The sequence below is a fragment of the Rhamphochromis longiceps genome, linkage group LG3 (assembly GCF_057381845.1).
Source record: "Rhamphochromis longiceps isolate RC_006_pf linkage group LG3, R_longiceps_female_GT1.1, whole genome shotgun sequence".
Classification (NCBI taxonomy): Eukaryota; Metazoa; Chordata; class Actinopteri; order Cichliformes; family Cichlidae; genus Rhamphochromis; species Rhamphochromis longiceps.
In genome coordinates, this window is record NC_140559.1 from 40,572,272 (window position 1) to 40,592,933 (window position 20,662).

The window sequence follows — 20,662 nt, forward strand, 5'->3', positions numbered from 1 at the left end:
ATGAATATTAAATAGAAATACACCTGCATTTGTTTTATGCTATAAGAGAGCAATATGTCTGATATTGTGATTTAATATTGCAACTGTACATAAAGCTGAGCATGTCTGATATTTGGGCAGCAGAGGAGCAAGAGTGGCTTCATAAAAAGCTTCTTCTTGGCTTTGCTGCTACAGCTCTCCTCACTGACCTGTAAGACAAGCACAAAAAGACAAAGTGATTTCCAACATGTAAAGATATTATGAGCTGAAGACATTTAATAATGTGAAGAATAAATCAGCCTGCATGGCAGCAGAATTACTGAGAGAGCTTCCTGATGTGACTTCAGAATAAACTGCTGCATCAGCTGCAGGACTTGATGTTCCTGTGAATGAAGAGAAGATCATTGAAAACAATAATGTCATTAACCAGGAGGAAACTGGATGTCTCCACTAATGCAAAGATAAAAGAGTAGATTTTAAATAGCTGACAAAGTGTGAATACATAAATATAAACTATAAAATAAACAGATTTACATTGTAAGAGCAGATAAACATGTTAAACAATATTCAGTGGAGATGATGGCAGACTTTGCTCACCTTTGTTTTTCTTGGCTTTTTCTTTTTTGGGCTGTTTGACCTCAGCATACATCAGACTGTCCTCTAAAAGAGACGTCAGAGCTCAGGACACATTTGTTCAGCACAGATATGATGACAAGAACATTACAGAGTAAAAACATGAGAGAAACTATTTAGTTTGGGGACATATAGATGGACAATACCATACTGTACAATAACAATATCATTCTGTATATGAAGCAGACAAACTTACACTAAACTCTGAACGGCCCTCGATGTGTATAAGATTCAGTCTGCTGATGTGTAGTGGTCGTATGTAGTAGCTAAGCTTGGTCAGTGAATAACTAAACTCCATGTTGACCTATAATTACCTGCAATATAATGATGTGATGACACGTTCAAGTACAAACACTGAATGAGACTGTTGTGACTGTACCTGCAGCTCCCGTCTTCACCTCAGAGTAAACAGCACTCTGCTCTGGTTTATGATGCTTCCCTGTTAAGATGAGCAAATAAACAAAATAAAGTCATTAATATTGAAGCAAAACCCTTTCTAGCCTTTCTTTTCCATATTGAACAAATAAACAAATAAATTCAAATAATTATTTATTTAAAAAAAATCTATATTGTTTTCGACACTCACTGTTTTTTCTGACGTTTTTAAATTCGATAAGAGCATATGTGACATCTTGGGGTTCATCTGCACCTGGAATGTAAAAATGTTGCACTTAGTTTCCTCTAACAAAGAAACAGATTTCTGTTTCTTTGTTAGATCTTACATGCCTTTCAAAATATAGAAAAAACTGTTTTTGATCATTTTCAGTGTTTCCTACTTGATTCATAGAAGTTAGCAAACCAGAAACATGCATATTTAAAAATAAATGCAAAAACAGAAAAAAAAAATTGTGTGGTGCTGTGTGATCAGATATTTTCAGAGCATGAACCCATCATGGTGTTACTGTTTGTGTTGTTCTGATATGAAACAATAACATTTGTGGATTCTTTCAGTCGAGTTAAAGATACAATCAGGTTGTAAAATCCTGTTTGTTTCTGATCTTTTGTGCATGTAGTCAGTTGGTTATTTGGATCTTTGTCCAACTGGATTTTGATAAATGTTCTTTGAAAAGCTGCTGAGCACAAACTGAACCTAAGAAATGTTCCTGTTAATGGAGACTGAATGAAAAGTCAATATTAATAATGATAATAAAGATCGGTTTAAGTGCTGACCAGGATGAACAGAGTTGTATTCATGAGTTTCATTCTGGTTGACTCCATGATTTGTGGAGGAGCCCGGACTGTGACTCTCAGACTGGATCCACCTGAAACAGGAAATAAACACAATAAACTCAAAAGTAACTGATGTTTGTTTAAAATAATAATTAAAAGTATTTTACCAACCTGGTGAAGCAGGAATCTGTGAAAGAGACAAATGTTATTACACATGTTTGTGGTGTGAATTGTTATTTTGTGTCATGAGATCAGAATACATGTATATGTATGAATAATTAAAGTGTGTGTAGTAAATAAACTCTCTAATACAGCATGAAACGAAGAGGCTCTTACACTTGGACTGTCTGCAGCGATACAACAAGAGCAGGAGAATAATAATGAGAGAGACTCCACAAACCAGTCCAACCATAAACCACACAGGAGACGAAGAGCTGTCAGCTCCTGACACAGTTACTGTGACAACAAACAATAAAGCTTAATTATATTTTAAATTTCATAACATCATTTTATAAAAATGATCTTGAAAAAAATCCAGTTCATCTATTTCCCTCGACTAGAAATCACTTTGAATCAACTCCTGCTGTATTTAAATGACTTGACTCCCAACAATGAACACAAAATGTTGACTTCATTAAATCTGCTTTATAAACTTTTACTATATAAATATGTCAAACAGTCAAATCTTAATATAAAGAAACAAAAACTGATGTTTACATTGAGATTTTCTGTTTCCTGTCAGAAACTGTCAGCATGACTCTGCTCTGTGGTTTCATGTTGTGACTCCTGTTCTACACTACTTGCAGTGTTACTTGTAGAATTGTTACAGAACTAATTGTGAATTTATGTTGATTTGGAGATTTGCTGAAAATGATTGTTTCACATTCATAATCCCACCTAGTCTCCCCTCCTTGGATCACATTCCTGACACTGATTCTCTAGACTCCACATTTTACATGACTATTCATGTTCAACCATTTCCAATAAGAACATTTTTACAATGCCAAAGAGGTTACCATGAGATATAATGCTGTTTGACCTTCATAGTAATCCTCAATCAACAATCTATTCAACATTGTTGCTGAATACTAACTCACCAGTCATGTTAATCTGAACTTCTTGGCTGTCCTCTGTGTAGTAAACTGGGTTTCCTCTTCCTCCTCTGCACCTGTAGAGTCCTTCCTGTGAGACACTGATTTGTCCATTTGAGTGGAAAACTGCATCTTGTGTGGTCAGGGCTTCAGAGGATTTCTCATCTCTGTACCAGTAGTATTTCCATCCAGATGATGATGATGGGTTCACAGAGCAGGTCAGGGTCACACTGCCCCCTACTGGAACAGTTGTGTTATCAGCTCTCAGTTTCGCCTTTGGTTTATCTTCAGTTTAGAAAAAGAACAAACAAATAAATGACTGAATCTAAGTCATTTAATCAACTAGATGGAAATGAGAAACATGAACAAATCTTGAATAAAATAAACAGTAAACTCATTTTGATCAACACAGTAAAATTTTACATTTACTTTGCTGTATATAAAAAGTAATTTGTCATGGTCTGGTGTGTTAGGGTCCCTGGGTCGTTGACCCAGTGTTTTGTGTTTTTGGTTCTTTGATTTTGTTATTAAGTGTGCCTATGCGAAGGCACACTTATTACTATTGCTCGGATTTATTATTAAGTGTGCCTATGCAAAGGCACACTTATTACTATTGCTCGGATTTATTATTATTGTGTGGATGCTTTAAGCATCCACACTATTGAGTTCCTGTTTCTCTTTATTCTTTATTATTGTGTGGATGCTTTAAGCATCCACACTATTGAGTTCCTGTTTCTCTTTATTCTTTATTGTGTGGATGCTTTAAGCATCCACACTATTGAGTTCCTGTTTCTCTTTATTCTTTATTATTATTATTATTATTATTCTTCAAGTTGCTCATTTTTCGTCCTTTAACTACTTCCACAATTTTTGTGCTATTTTCACCGTTCAAATTTTAAACTATTCTGCTATTTCTGCTAATTTGCGCTATGATTTTTGCTATTTTTTGCTATTATACTTTTTAAAATATTCCACTTTTTTCCTTTAATTTGTCCCATTGAAATGAATGGAAAACTTCCAAAATTCTGCTAAATTTTGCTTGTTTTTGAAACTTAACTACTTCCTCATACTTTCGCCTAGAAAAACCATTCAAACTTTAAAATGTTCACAAATTATTGGGCTATTCATGTATGATTCAGCTTTTTCAAATCTTTTACCGTTTTACTTTTATGCCTCTTAAAGTTTTCAGTTGCAAAATTGTGATTTTTCACAAAATACATGCGTTGTTATGGTTGCTATGCTCTTGGCTTCCAGTGTGTCACTGAAGGTTTTGCAATTTTCACTTCATGTCCGAACAACTTCTTGCTACTTGCTCAATTTTCACTCAACTTCCACAAATTATACATCAAAACGTAGGTGTTTTTGCTGGCTTTCAGAAAATGTCACTATCATTGTTGTGGGATTTATAGAATTTTGGCAAATCTCCTCAGACCAACACAAGGTCTCAAAACTCTCCATATAAAGTCAATGGAGAGCTTGTTCAAAATCATCGCTGGATTTCTGTAATGAGAGGCATATTCGAATCGTCATATCTCCTTAACGAAACGACTTTAAGACATGAGGCTTGTCCCCGAATATCTTCAGACACCCCTGACGCTCACAATTCAAGAATTTCTTTCTCACCTATTACCGTTCTGAAATGAGTTGGACTTGTTTGAGGGTAGGAAATTCGTCCGTCACTCAGATTTCTTCAGATTTCATACTGTGGAAATGAACCACTTTTTTCTCTCGTCATAACTTTTTGTTGGATTTCCACAGAGACCTGAAAATTTCTATGACTGTTCACCAAAGCCTGCTGTCTCTTACGGTGAAAGAATGATATCGATACTCCAAATAGATTTAGAGTTAGAAAGCGTTGTTTGAGGGCAAGTCAAGGCAGTTTTTGCTTCGCTCTGCTCAGTTATGGTGCATTAGAAGTCAAATATCTTTAATAATTCATATTTTAATGATAAATTGTAAACACTGGAAGATTACCCCATCTCTTCTGAACAAAACGGTGTAAGAATGACCGCTCTAGCCCCTACGGTTAGGAAATTATGGTCATTTGTTTGAGGGGAGTCCTCACTATGAGAAATAGGCTGCAATAATCCTGTGCCTCTCTGTCCTGCGTGTGTAAAAAGATGCACCTGTTTTGGCGGGAAAACGTAAACAGCCACTCTGATTGGTGGATTTAAATTCGGCAGCTCTCTCCCTCTGTGTGTGTGTGTGTGTGTGTGTGTGTGTGTGTTTAGTGGGAGAGAGAGGACCCTGCCCTTATTTGGCAGCATGTCATTGTAGGATTTAAATTGAATATAGTTAGACTGGTTGACTGGATTAGAGCCTGTGTTTGTGTGTCCCTCTGTGCATTTGTGTTCCAATATGCCTCCATATTTGTAATTTTGTAAGTTATTACTATTCTGCTAAATCATACTATTTCTGCTTTTCATAAGATTTGTGCCTAATATAGTATTTCTGCTAAATTATAGTATTTATTCTTTTTATAGGATTTGTGCCTAACATAGTATTTCTGCTAAATTATAGTATTTCTGCTTTTTATACTATTTGTGCCTAATATAGTATTTCTGCTTTTTATAAGATTTGTGCCTAATATAGTATTTCTGCTTTTTATAGGATTTGTACCTAATATAGTATTTCTGCTTTTTATAGGATTTGTGCTTAATATAGTATTTCTGCTAAATTATAGTATTTCTGCTTTTTATAGTATTTGTGCTAAAACATAGTATTTCTACTAAATGTAGTATTTATGCTTAATCATAATATTTCTATATATTTCTGCCAGGTCCCCAGGCAGCCAATCCTCTGTGAGGACTGAGAAATTCAAATTTTCAAATCAGGGCCTGCACAGCTTCCCAGCCAGCCAATCATATATGTGGCCTCAGGCATTCAAATTTGCATATTGGGGAATTCGTGGCTTCTAAGTCAATAAGTCATCCATGTCATATATCTCTAAAAATTCATATTTTAATGATAAATTGTCAACACTTGAAGATTCCCCAATCACTTCTGAACAAAACGGTGTAAGAATGACACTCTAACCCCTACAGTTAGGAAATTATGGTCATTTGTTTGAGGGGAGTCCTCACTATGAGAAATAGGCTGCAATAATCCTGTGTCTCTCTGTGCTGCGTGTGTAAACAGAAGCACCTGTTTTGGCGGGAAAAAGTACACAGCCACTCTGATTGGTGGATTCAAATTCAGCAGCTCCCAGGCTGACCTAGAAACTTACTTCTCTCTCCCTGTGTGTGTGTGTGTGTGTGTGTGTGTGTGTGTGTGTGTGTGTGTGTGTGTGTGTGTGTGTGTGTTTAGTGGGAGAGAGAGGACCCTGCCCTTATTTGGCAGCATGTCATTGTAGGATTTAAATTGAATATAGTTAGACTGGTTGACTGGATTAGAGCCTGTGTTTGTGTGTCCTTCTGTGCATTTGTGTTTCAATATGCCTCCATATTTGTAATTTTGTAAGTTATTACTATTCGGCTAAATCATAGTATTTCTGGTACTTTTCGGTACTTGTGCTAAATACAGTATTTCTGCTAAATCATACTATTTCTGCTTTTCATAAGATTTGTGCCTAATATAGTATTTCTGCTAAATTATAGTATTTGTTCTTTTTATAGGATTTGTGCCTAACATAGTATTTCTGCTAAATTATAGTATTTCTGCTTTTTATACTATTTGTGCTTAATATACTATTTCTGCTTTTATAGGATTTGTGCTTAATATAGTATTTCTGCTTTTTATAAGATTTGTGCTTAATATAGTATTTCTGCTAAATGTAGTATTTATGCTTAATCATATTATTTCTGCTTTTCATAGGATTTGTGCTTAATATAGTATTTCTGCTTTTTATGGGATTTGTGCTAAAACAAAGTATTTCTACTAAATGTAGTATTTATGCTTAATCATACCATTTCTGCTTTTTATAGGATTTGTGCTTAATATAGTATTTCTGCTAAATTATAGTATTTCTGCCAAATTATAATATTTGTGCTAAAACATAGTCTTAATTTAAAATTACAATATTCATAGTTCATCACAGTGTCTCTGGTAAATCACAATATTTCTGCTCTGTTGTACTATTTTTCTAAATCATAGTGTTTCTGTAATGTTTAAGTATTTTTGGCTAAATATATTCTTTCTGTTATCTTATACTATTTCTCCTAAATTCTTGTATTTTTGAGAAGTTATCATGTTTCTGGTAAGTTACAATATTTCTGCTAAATTCTGCTATGCTATTGTATCTCTGCCAAGTATTATGTTTCCTCTAAGATATTGCAGTTCTGCTAAGTTATTCCATTTTAGCAAACTTCTTTTGCTTCTGCAAAGTTTTTACAATTTCGGCAACTTTTCAGCTTTTTCAGCTACTTTTTGCATACAGCTTCAGCTTTAAGCATCCACACTGCATTTTCGCAGGAAATGCAAATTTTTCTAGTTATTATTATTATTATTATTCTTCAAGTTGCTCATTTTTCGTCCTTTAACTACTTCCACAATTTTTGTGCTATTTTCACCGTTCAAATTTTAAACTATTCTGCTATTTCTGCTAATTTGCGCTATGATTTTTGCTATTTTTTGCTATTATACTTTTTAAAATATTCCACTTTTTTCCTTTAATTTGTCCCATTGAAATGAATGGAAAACTTCCAAAATTCTGCTAAATTTTGCTTGTTTTTGAAACTTAACTACTTCCTCATACTTTCGCCTAGAAAAACCATTCAAACTTTAAAATGTTCACAAATTATTGGGCTATTCATGTATGATTCAGCTTTTTCAAATCTTTTACCGTTTTACTTTTATGCCTCTTAAAGTTTTCAGTTGCAAAATTGTGATTTTTCACAAAATACATGCGTTGTTATGGTTGCTATGCTCTTGGCTTCCAGTGTGTCACTGAAGGTTTTGCAATTTTCACTTCATGTCCGAACAACTTCTTGCTACTTGCTCAATTTTCACTCAACTTCCACAAATTATACATCAAAACGTAGGTGTTTTTGCTGGCTTTCAGAAAATGTCACTATCATTGTTGTGGGATTTATAGAATTTTGGCAAATCTCCTCAGACCAACACAAGGTCTCAAAACTCTCCATATAAAGTCAATGGAGAGCTTGTTCAAAATCATCGCTGGATTTCTGTAATGAGAGGCATATTCGAATCGTCATATCTCCTTAACGAAACGACTTTAAGACATGAGGCTTGTCCCCGAATATCTTCAGACACCCCTGACGCTCACAATTCAAGAATTTCTTTCTCACCTATTACCGTTCTGAAATGAGTTGGACTTGTTTGAGGGTAGGAAATTCGTCCGTCACTCAGATTTCTTCAGATTTCATACTGTGGAAATGAACCACTTTTTTCTCTCGTCATAACTTTTTGTTGGATTTCCACAGAGACCTGAAAATTTCTATGACTGTTCACCAAAGCCTGCTGTCTCTTACGGTGAAAGAATGATATCGATACTCCAAATAGATTTAGAGTTAGAAAGCGTTGTTTGAGGGCAAGTCAAGGCAGTTTTTGCTTCGCTCTGCTCAGTTATGGTGCATTAGAAGTCAAATATCTTTAATAATTCATATTTTAATGATAAATTGTAAACACTGGAAGATTACCCCATCTCTTCTGAACAAAACGGTGTAAGAATGACCGCTCTAGCCCCTACGGTTAGGAAATTATGGTCATTTGTTTGAGGGGAGTCCTCACTATGAGAAATAGGCTGCAATAATCCTGTGCCTCTCTGTCCTGCGTGTGTAAAAAGATGCACCTGTTTTGGCGGGAAAACGTAAACAGCCACTCTGATTGGTGGATTTAAATTCGGCAGCTCTCTCCCTCTGTGTGTGTGTGTGTGTGTGTGTGTGTGTGTGTTTAGTGGGAGAGAGAGGACCCTGCCCTTATTTGGCAGCATGTCATTGTAGGATTTAAATTGAATATAGTTAGACTGGTTGACTGGATTAGAGCCTGTGTTTGTGTGTCCCTCTGTGCATTTGTGTTCCAATATGCCTCCATATTTGTAATTTTGTAAGTTATTACTATTCTGCTAAATCATACTATTTCTGCTTTTCATAAGATTTGTGCCTAATATAGTATTTCTGCTAAATTATAGTATTTATTCTTTTTATAGGATTTGTGCCTAACATAGTATTTCTGCTAAATTATAGTATTTCTGCTTTTTATACTATTTGTGCCTAATATAGTATTTCTGCTTTTTATAAGATTTGTGCCTAATATAGTATTTCTGCTTTTTATAGGATTTGTACCTAATATAGTATTTCTGCTTTTTATAGGATTTGTGCTTAATATAGTATTTCTGCTAAATTATAGTATTTCTGCTTTTTATAGTATTTGTGCTAAAACATAGTATTTCTACTAAATGTAGTATTTATGCTTAATCATAATATTTCTATATATTTCTGCCAGGTCCCCAGGCAGCCAATCCTCTGTGAGGACTGAGAAATTCAAATTTTCAAATCAGGGCCTGCACAGCTTCCCAGCCAGCCAATCATATATGTGGCCTCAGGCATTCAAATTTGCATATTGGGGAATTCGTGGCTTCTAAGTCAATAAGTCATCCATGTCATATATCTCTAAAAATTCATATTTTAATGATAAATTGTCAACACTTGAAGATTCCCCAATCACTTCTGAACAAAACGGTGTAAGAATGACACTCTAACCCCTACAGTTAGGAAATTATGGTCATTTGTTTGAGGGGAGTCCTCACTATGAGAAATAGGCTGCAATAATCCTGTGTCTCTCTGTGCTGCGTGTGTAAACAGAAGCACCTGTTTTGGCGGGAAAAAGTACACAGCCACTCTGATTGGTGGATTCAAATTCAGCAGCTCCCAGGCTGACCTAGAAACTTACTTCTCTCTCCCTGTGTGTGTGTGTGTGTGTGTGTGTGTGTGTGTGTGTGTGTGTGTGTGTGTGTGTGTGTGTGTGTTTAGTGGGAGAGAGAGGACCCTGCCCTTATTTGGCAGCATGTCATTGTAGGATTTAAATTGAATATAGTTAGACTGGTTGACTGGATTAGAGCCTGTGTTTGTGTGTCCTTCTGTGCATTTGTGTTTCAATATGCCTCCATATTTGTAATTTTGTAAGTTATTACTATTCGGCTAAATCATAGTATTTCTGGTACTTTTCGGTACTTGTGCTAAATACAGTATTTCTGCTAAATCATACTATTTCTGCTTTTCATAAGATTTGTGCCTAATATAGTATTTCTGCTAAATTATAGTATTTGTTCTTTTTATAGGATTTGTGCCTAACATAGTATTTCTGCTAAATTATAGTATTTCTGCTTTTTATACTATTTGTGCTTAATATACTATTTCTGCTTTTATAGGATTTGTGCTTAATATAGTATTTCTGCTTTTTATAAGATTTGTGCTTAATATAGTATTTCTGCTAAATGTAGTATTTATGCTTAATCATATTATTTCTGCTTTTCATAGGATTTGTGCTTAATATAGTATTTCTGCTTTTTATGGGATTTGTGCTAAAACAAAGTATTTCTACTAAATGTAGTATTTATGCTTAATCATACCATTTCTGCTTTTTATAGGATTTGTGCTTAATATAGTATTTCTGCTAAATTATAGTATTTCTGCCAAATTATAATATTTGTGCTAAAACATAGTCTTAATTTAAAATTACAATATTCATAGTTCATCACAGTGTCTCTGGTAAATCACAATATTTCTGCTCTGTTGTACTATTTTTCTAAATCATAGTGTTTCTGTAATGTTTAAGTATTTTTGGCTAAATATATTCTTTCTGTTATCTTATACTATTTCTCCTAAATTCTTGTATTTTTGAGAAGTTATCATGTTTCTGGTAAGTTACAATATTTCTGCTAAATTCTGCTATGCTATTGTATCTCTGCCAAGTATTATGTTTCCTCTAAGATATTGCAGTTCTGCTAAGTTATTCCATTTTAGCAAACTTCTTTTGCTTCTGCAAAGTTTTTACAATTTCGGCAACTTTTCAGCTTTTTCAGCTACTTTTTGCATACAGCTTCAGCTTTAAGCATCCACACTGCATTTTCGCAGGAAATGCAAATTTTTCTAGTTATTATTCTAGTTGCTTCCGTACACTTTTTGGCACTTAACTACTTCCACAATTTTCAGCCGATTTTCACCGTTCAAATTTTAAACTATTCTGCTATTTCTGCTAATGTGCGCTATGACTTTTGGTATTTTTTGCTATTATACTTTTTAAAATATTAAGCTTTTTTCCTTTAATTTGTCCCATTGAAATGAATGGGAAACTTCTGCAATTCTGCTAAAATTTGCTTGTTTTTGAAACTTAACTACTTCCTCATATTTTCACCTAGAACAACCATTCAAATTTTAAAATGTTCACAAATTATTGGGCTATTCAGGTATGATTCAGCTTTTTCAAATCTTCTACTGTTTTACTTTTATGCCTCTTAAAGTTTTGAGTTGCAAAATTGTGATTTTTCACAAAATACATGCGTTGTTATGGTTGCTATGCTCTTGGCTTCCAGTGTGTCACTGAAGGTTTTGCAGTCTTCTCTTCATGTCCGAACAACTGTTTGCTACTTGCTCAATTTTCACTCAACTTCCACAAATTATACATCAAAACGTAGGTATTTTTGCTGGCTTTCAGGAAATGTCACTATCATTGTTGTGGGATTTATAGAATTTTCGCAAATCTCCTCAGACCAACACAATGTCAGAAAACTCTCCATATAAAGTGAATGGAGAGCTTGTTCAAAATCACCGCTGGATTTCTGTAATGAGAGGCATATTCGAATCGTCATATCTCCTTAACGAAGCAAAGTTAAGACATGAGGCTTGTCCCCGAATATCTTCAGACACCCCTGACGCTCACAATTCAAGAATTTCTTTCTCACCTATTACCGTTCTGAAATGAGTTGGACTTGTTTGAGGGTAGGAAATTCGTCCTTCGCTCAGATTTCTTCAGATTTCAAACTGTGGAAATGAACCACTTTTTTCTCTCGTCATAACTTTTTGTTGGATTTCCACAGAGACCTGAAAATTTCCATGATTGTTCACCAAAGCCTGCTGTCTCTTACGGTGAAAGAATGATATCGATACTCCAAATAGATTTCAAGTCACAAAGCGTTGTTTGAGGGCAAGTCAAGGCAGTTTTTGCTTCGCTCTACTCAGTTATGGTGCATTAGAAGTCAAATATCTTTAATAATTCATATTTTAATGATAAATTGTAAACACTGGAAGATTCCCCCATCTCTTCTGAACAAAACGGTGTAAGAATGACCGCTCTAGCCCCTACGGTTTGGAAATTATGGTCATTTGTTTGAGGGGAGTCGTCACTATGAGAAATAGGCTGCAATAATCCTGTGCCTCTCTCTGCTGCGTGTGTAAAAAGATGCACCTGTTTTGGCGGGAAAAAGTACACAGGCTCTCTGATTGGTGGATTCAAATTCAGCAGCTCCCAGGCTGACCTAGAAACTTACTTCTCTCTCTCTGTGCATTTTTTTGCTGATTTTTTCATTTAACAAGTATATTTGAGGGACCCTCAGCATGTTCAGCATTTTTTCAGCTGTCCATTTTGCTTTTCCAATTTTTCTGTTTAACTTATTACTATTGTGCTAAATCATACTATTTCTGCTATTTCATAAGATTTGTGCTTAATATAGTATTTCTGCTTTTAATAGGATTTGTGCTTAATATAGTATTTCTGCTTTTTATAGAATTTGTGCTTAATATAGTATTTCTGCTTTTTATAGGATTTGTGCTTAATATAGTATTTCTGCTAAATTATAGTATTTCTGCTTTTTATAGAATTTGTGCTTAATATAGTATTTCTGCTTTTTATGGGATTTGTGCCTAATATAGTATTTCTGCTTTTTATAGGATTTTTGCTCAAACATAATATTTCTACTAAATGTAGTGTTTATGCTTAATCATCCTATTTCTGCTTTTTATAGGATTTGTGCTTAATATAGTATTTCTGCTAAATTATAGTATTTCTGCTTTTTATAGTATTTGTGCTAAAACATAGTATTTCTACTAAATGTAGTATTTATGCTTAATCATAGTATTTCTATATATTTCTGCCAGGTCCCCAGGCAGCCAATCCTCTGTGAGGACTTAGACATTCAAATTTTCAAATCAGGGCCTGCACGGTTTCCCAGCCAATCATATATGTGTCCTGAGGCATTCAAATTTGCATATTGGGGCCTTCATGGCTTCTAAGCCAGCCAATCATATCTGAGGGCTGAGGAATTCAAATCCACAAATCAGGGCCTGCACAGCTTCCCAGCCAGCCAATCATGTATGTGGGCTCCAGGTATTCAAATTTGCATATTGGGGAATTCGTGGCTTCTAAGTCAACAAGTCATCCATGTCATATATCTCTAAAAATTCATATTTTAATGATAAATTGTCAACACTTGAAGATTCCCCCATCTCTTCTGAACAAAACGGTGTAAGAATGACCGCTCTAGCCCCTATGGTTAGGAAATTATGGTCATTTGTTTGAGGGGAATCCTCACTATGTGAAATAAACTGAAAGAAGCAGGTCTATGTCTCTGTGCTGCGTGTGTAAAAAGATGCACCTGTTTTGGCGGGAAAACGTAAACAGCCTCTCTGATTGGTGGATTCAAATTCAGCAGCTCCCAGGCTGACCTAGAAACTTAGTCCTCTCTCCCTGTGTGTGTGTGTGTGTGTGTGTGTGTGTGTGTGTGTGTGTGTGTGTGTGTGTGTGTGTTTAGTGGGAGAGAGAGGACCCTGCCCTTATTTGGCAGCATGTCATTGTAGGATTTAAATTGAACATAGTTAGACTGGTTGACTGGATTAGAGCCTGTGTTTGTGTGTCCCTCTGTGCATTTGTGTTTCAATAAGTTATTACTATTCTGCTAAATCATAGTATTTCTGGTACTTTTCGGTACTTGTGCTAAATACAGTATTTCTGCTAAATCATACTATTTCTGCTTTTCATAGGATTTATGCCTAATATAGTATTTCTGCTAAATTATAGTATTTCTGCTTTTTATAGGATTTGTGCCTAACATAGTATTTCTGCTAAATTATAGTATTTCTGCTTTTTATACTATTTGTTCTAAATTATAGTATTTCTGCTTTTTATAGGATTTGTGCTTAATATAGTATTTCTGCTAAATTATAGTTTTTCTTCTTTTTATAATATTTGTGCTAAAACATAGTATTTCTACTAAATGTAGTATTTATGCTTAATAATAGTATTTCTATATATTTCTGCCAGGTCCCCAGGCAGCCAATCCTCTGTGAGGACTGAGACATTCAAATTTTCAAATCAGGGCCTGCACAGTTTCCCAGCCAATCAAATAAGTGTCCTGAGGCATTCAAATTTGCATATTGGGGCCTTCGTGGCTTCTAAGCCAGCCAATCATATCTGAGGGCTGAGGAATTCAAATCCACAAATCAGGGCCTGCACGGCTTCCCAGCCAGCCAATCACATATGTGGTCTCAGGCATTCAAATTTGCGGCTTCTAAGTCAACAAGTCATCCATGTCATATATCTCTAAAAATTCATATTTTAATATTAAATTGTCAACACTTGAAGATTCCCCCATCTCTTCTGAACAAAACGGTGTAAGAATGACCGTTCTAGCCCCTACGGTTAGGAAATTACGGTCATTTGTTTGAGGGGAGTCGTCACTATGAGAAATAGACTGCAAAAATCCTGTGTCTCTCTGTGCTGCTGCGTGTGTAAACAGATGCACCTGTTTTGGTGGGGAAAAGTGCACAGCCTCTCTGATTGGTGGATTCAAATTCACCAGCTCCCAGGCTGACCTAGAAACTTACTTCTCTCTCCCTGTGTGTGTGTGTGTGTGTGTGTGTGTGTGTGTGTGTGTGTGTGTGTGTGTGTGACAGAGAGAGAGAGAGAGAGAAAGCCTTTTAATGGGATGATCCCATTGTAAGATTCAAATTCAATATATTTAGACTGGTTGACTGAATTGGATCTTGTGTGTGTGTCTCTCTGTGCATGTGTGTTTCCTCATGTGTACATATTTGTAATTGTGTGGCAGTCATAAATTTTTTTGCTGATTTTTGTCATTTAACAAGTATATTTGAGGGAACCTCAGCATGTTCAGCATTTTTTCAGCCGTCCATTTTGCTTTTCCAATTTTTCTGTTTAACTTATTACTATTGTGCTAAATCACACTATTTCTGCTATTTTATAAGATTTGTGCCTAATATACTATTTCTGCTTTTATAGGATTTGTGCTTAATATAGTATTTCTGCTTTTTATAAGATTTGTGCTTAATATAGTATTTCTGCTAAATGTAGTATTTATGCTTAATCATACTATTTCTGCTTTTCATAGGATTTGTGCTTAATATAGTATTTCTGCTAAATTTAGTATTTCTGATTAATTATAGTCTTTCTACTAAATCATAGTACAGTATTTCTGCTTTTTATGGGATTTGTGCTAAAACAAAGTATTTCTACTAAATGTAGTATTTATGCTTAATCATACCATTTCTGCTTTTTATAGGATTTGTGCTTAATATAGTATTTCTGCTAAATTATAGTATTTCTGCCAAATTATAATATTTGTGCTAAAACATAGTCTTAATTTAAAATTACAATATTCATAGTTCATCACAGTGTCTCTGGTAAATCACAATATTTCTGCTCTGTTGTACTATTTTTCTAAATCATAGTGTTTCTGTAATGTTTAAGTATTTTTGGCTAAATATATTCTTTCTGTTATCTTATACTATTTCTCCTAAATTCTTGTATTTTTGAGAAGTTATCATGTTTCTGGTAAGTTACAATATTTCTGCTAAATTCTGCTATGCTATTGTATTTCTGCCAAGTATTATGTTTCCTCTAAGATATTGCAGTTTTGCTAAGTTATTCCATTTTAGCAAAGTTCTTTTGCTTCTGCAAAGTTTTTACAATTTCTGCAACTTTTCAGCTTTTTCAGCTACTTTTTGCATACAGCTTCAGCTTTAAGCATCCACACTGCATTTTCGCAGGAAATGCAAATTTTTCTAGTTATTATTATTATTCTTTTTCCGCCTGAAATTTTGGACCTTAACTCGCCCCACAGTTTTGAGACAAGGTTCACATATGATATATCATTGTGTGCGGCTGGAGCTGGAATGAGTTGCTATGACTTTTGGTGTTTATTACTTCTATAGTTTTTTAAATATGAATATTTTAATGCAAGTTTTTTCCCATTGAAATGAATGGAGAACAAGAAAACTTCATTTGTGGTGTGCTGGCTCACTCTAGTGGTATGTCGGGAGTAATGCGAGGCGGCCACTGTGTCCCTGTGGACGCTTTTATTTTGTATAACTACCGGAAGTAGTTCCTGTGTACTGACGCTAGTAGTGATGGGATTTCCGGCTCTTTTTAGAGATCCGGCTCTTTCGGTTCGGCTCACTAAAAAGAGCCGGCTCTTTCGGCTCCGAACCGGCTCTTCAGGTTGTTTTGTTGCTTTAATTAATTTATTATTAACAATAATATAAAATTATGCACAAAAGGAATTACTAACGTAAAAACAAGTGGTTTTATTTATATATGTTTATATATAAATATATGCGGTGGCCCCTAGAGACAAAACACGTACAAACTCCAAAACACATTTCTAGCATGAACTGAACTTCCAAAGCAGAGCTACTAGATCACTTAAATTACACAATTGAAAGCATGCGTGTATTGTTTGTATATTTATACACAGGCACTCATATATATATTCAAATAATTTTAAAAAAAGTTCATTTACCTGTTATTACCACACACCAAATCCGGTCGTTGGTACTTGCTGGCTTGTGTAGCCACAAGATAACAAAGGCTCAACACTGCGCCCAGCATCCTGGAGCACTTCTGTTGTCTTTTGTACGTGTTTTGAGTTTTTATGTGCTTCTGAGTTTTTATATGCTTCTGAGTTTTTACGTGCTTCGGAGTTTGTACGTGTTTTTACGTGTTTTTGGAGTTTTTACGTGTTTTGGAGTTTGTACGTGTTTTGGAGTTTGTACATGCTTCAGAGTTCGTACGTGATTTGAAGTTTGTATGTGCTTTGTCTCTAGGGGCCACCGTAAATATACTTTTATTTATTCACTCCACATAAAATGTAATAAATAAATCATATAATACAAAAATCAACTATTCACATTTCAAGTTTTAACTATTTAAATTTTCAGCTTTTTCCTTTCACAAATTTAAAGTGAAAAGAACACAAAACACTGCAAACCACAACACAATTAAATATAAATTATAATATGAAAACTAAAAGAACATGCATATTCTCTGTCATATGGACCTGCATGAATAAACTTTCTCAATCCTTTATCATCTGCAACCGAAAATAGTTGTGGATGATTACTATACCTTTCTAATGTTGTTGTCCCTGCCTCTCTTTCTCTCTCTCTGGCTCTGTTCCTGTGCTACTGAGTGTAACTACCGCCCCTCCCCCCTCTGCCCAGCGTAAAGCACAAGGCTCGCGTGCAGAGTGAAGCGGAAAAAAAGTGCGAGAGAGAGGCTGAGAGAAAGAAAAAAAAAAAAAACCCACGTGACGGCTCGCGATAAGGAGCCGGCTCGTGTCGTTCACGTCAAAGAGTCGGCTCTAAGAGCCATTTCGTTCGCGAACGACCCATCACTAGACGCTAGCTGGGTAGCTAGCGCCGCGTCGCTTAAAAAGCAGCCGGGCTTGTCTTAAACTTAAGAGGCTGACACTCGCTAAACCACCCGAATGCTCGCCAAGCGACTGTTTCACACTGGACTTATTTTTCGTTTATATGGGCCGATGATGCTGGTCGATGAGGAAAAACTAACTGAGTTGTTTGGTGGTGGCTAACGCGGAGCTAGCTAGCCACCGGTATGTGTCTCTTTCCCCTCATATGTGGGGAAAGAAACATGTGAGGCGGCCGCCGATCAACCGGTTTTCAGGTGAGAATGTAGGTGTGTAAACGTCAAATATCTGCTCGTTTTGTCAAAACATCCCATATTAGCAACAGATTTCTCACGATGTTGCTGCTAGCCGGCTAGCTAGTTTGGCCGGCCGGCTAGCCGGCTAGCTAGCTCGGCTAGCTAGCGCCGCTTCGCTCAAAAGCACCCAGGCTTGGCTTTCAGTGAGGCGTCTCTAACTCCTTTCACCCCCGATCGCTCCGCAAACAGTCTTTGTCTTAGCTGGACTTATTTTTCGTTTATATGGGCCGATGATGCTGGTCGATGTGGAAAAAATAACTGAGTTGTTCATATACCGGTGGCTAGCTAGCTCCGCGTTAGCCACCGGTATATGTCTCTTCCCCTCGTATGCGGGGAAAGAAACACCGATCGACCGGTGGTGGCTAACGCGGAGCTCAATCGTGGATAAGGGAAACCCAATGCAGGAGAAGCAGGCGGCTGGTGAACTGAATTTCAGGTAAGACGTTATTAACTGCACTCTATTTGGGTCAGATATAAACCGAGTTTAGGTGTAGTTTATTTTCGTTGTGCTGACAGTTACAATAACTGTACTGCGTGCTAGCTAGCACGACGGAGTTTCTATACAGCTGTGCGCGCTAAGTTACTGATTTTGAACTTTATGACAGCCTCCCCTATTTTCAGGCGAGAATGTAGGGGTGTAAACTTCAAATATCTGCTCGTTTTATCAAGAAGTCCCATATTTTATCAAGAAGTCCCATATCTCTCACGATGTTACTGCTAGCGCCGCATGGCAGCTAGCTGGCTAGGGCGGCTTGGCTGACACCTAGGCCGGGCTGACTGATACCCAGGCCGGCTCACGCTCTCGTTTCACCGCCGCATGGCGGCTAGCTGGCTAGCGCGGCTTGGCTGCCACCCAGGCTGGGCTGGCTGACACCCAGGCTGGGCTGGCTGACACCCAGGCTGGGCTGGCTGACACCCAGGCCCGCTCACGCTGTCGTGTCACCCCTAGTCTTTCGTGATGACTCTTGGTTGGCTGCTGGACTTATTTTTCATTTATATGGGCTGGTGATTCAGTATGAGTATGAGTGTCCGGTGAACTGAATGTCAGGTAAGACGTTATGTATATGTAAGGTAGTGACTGGAATAAGTCACAAGGTGTCGCTGTTGAGCTGCATATATGTTGTAAATTTTAGAAATTTTGACCATTTGTCCTCTGCAGGACACCGTAGTTCAGATTTCTCGTTCGCGTGGGCGCCATCTTGGTTCAGTGTTTACTGTGATGTGCAAAGGTAAGCACTGTCAGTGGCGAACTGCATTGGTTTTGTTTAAAAATAAGTGTTCCACTGTGTAAAATAGCGGTTTGTCATTTAAGCCGAGCAAATATTTTGTTTATTGAGAGGTTCATGTATTGTCTGATGAGAGTATGAGACAAAGATATACTTTTCTTTCTTACTCTCATATAAAATATTTAGCTTTTATTAAATAGTTATCTGAATCTTACAACCAAAGTTTGTATAATAATACACAAGATTGGCTGTAGACCATTGTTAATCATTCAGAACACTGTGTAAAAATAACAAAAAACAAAAAGTGAATGAAAAGTGCATAAATATTTATTTTACGTGTTTGATGTGTGTGGCAGGGCGTGGTCTGCAGTGCCGCTGCAGGGGAGGTGGACCCACCTCAGCGGCATCTGCAATCACGCCTCTCAGGTGTAAAGTCTGTGCTCTCTCTGCTTTTTTTTTTTTTTTTTTTTTTGTGTATGTGTCGGGCTATGAGATGAAAAGCTACAGCCGGCTGTGTGGGTACAGCAACTATGTGTGAAAAGTGGTCCATAACGTAATGCTTCAAAGTGTGTTCATGCAAACATTGTCGGGTCTGCTTATGAACCTCTGCGCACAGCGTCTACAAATTGGGGCTGTACGAAGTCACCTCATCTTTACACAAAACTGTAAGCTGTCATCTGTGAGGCGCGAGCGGTGTTTGGTTTTACCATAGTTCATGGTGGAGAATGGCTGCTCCGGTGAGTTTTGCTCTCTGTAGCCGTTTGAATGGCAAACTATACTGATTAGCGGCGGCATAGGCACACTTAAAATTTCTTCAGAAATTTTCGCTTTCTAGTTATTATTATTCTTTTTCCGCCTGAAATTTTGGACCTTAACTCGCCCCACAGTTTTGAGACAAGGTTCACATATGATATATCATTGTGTGCGGCTGGAGCTGGAATGAGTTGCTATGACTTTTGGTGTTTATTACTTCTATAGTTTTTTAAATATGAATATTTTAATGCAAGTTTTTGCCCATTCAAATGAATGGGAACGAACGAAAGTGAAACTTTACTTACTTTGTGGTGTGTTTGCTCACTCACTTAATTTGTGGTGTGTTGGCTCACTCTAGTGGTATGTCCCCGTATTTGGATTACCATAATGACAACAATACGAACGGCGCGCACAGCGTTGGTGCTTTCAGGAACCATTGGAATTCTTAAGGTTGCACGAAGCATTGAATAGTTACGGTAACGGCAATGGTGTACGCTTGGTGGAAAACTGCATATCCCACAATTCAAAGCACGCCTCTACCAGTCAAACAATGGCGGCTGCCACTTGGTTTAATATATTCCTCTTATTTGTGTTTCTAGGTCACAAAGTAAACTTTTAAGATATTTTCAGGTGAGAATGTAGGTGTGTAAACGTCAAATATCTGCTCGTTTTGTCAAAACATCCCATATTAGCAACAGATTTCTCACGATGTTGCTGCTAGCCGGCTAGCTAGTTCGGCCGGCTAGCTAGCTCGGCTAGCTAGCGCCGCTTCGCTCAAAAGCACCCAGGCTTGGCTTTCAGTGAGGCGTCTCTAACTCCTTTCACCCCCGATCGCTCCGCAAACAGTCTTTGTCTTAGCTGGACTTATTTTTCGTTTATATGGGCCGATGATGCTGG

General features: G+C 36.7%; 2 protein-coding genes across 2 annotated transcripts in view; both read right to left on the bottom strand.

Moving 5' to 3' along the window:
- Window positions 1-20,662, bottom strand: part of LOC146674660 (titin-like) — a 414,653-nt gene that overhangs the window by 268,137 nt on the left and 125,854 nt on the right. The window lies entirely within an intron of this gene.
- The window catches only part of LOC146674667 (uncharacterized), a 39,957-nt gene continuing 19,475 nt past the window's right edge, over window positions 181-20,662 (bottom strand). The window contains exons 6-15 of the mRNA XM_085385245.1: window positions 2,880-3,158; window positions 2,119-2,226; window positions 1,954-1,969; window positions 1,793-1,874; window positions 1,546-1,605; window positions 1,199-1,262; window positions 992-1,051; window positions 577-639; window positions 300-362; window positions 181-188 (exon numbers count right to left, since the gene is read on the bottom strand). Coding sequence (XP_085241371.1) covers window positions 181-188; window positions 300-362; window positions 577-639; window positions 992-1,051; window positions 1,199-1,262; window positions 1,546-1,605; window positions 1,793-1,874; window positions 1,954-1,969; window positions 2,119-2,226; window positions 2,880-3,158 — 803 coding nt within the window. The remainder of the gene's footprint in view (window positions 189-299; window positions 363-576; window positions 640-991; window positions 1,052-1,198; window positions 1,263-1,545; window positions 1,606-1,792; window positions 1,875-1,953; window positions 1,970-2,118; window positions 2,227-2,879; window positions 3,159-20,662) is intronic.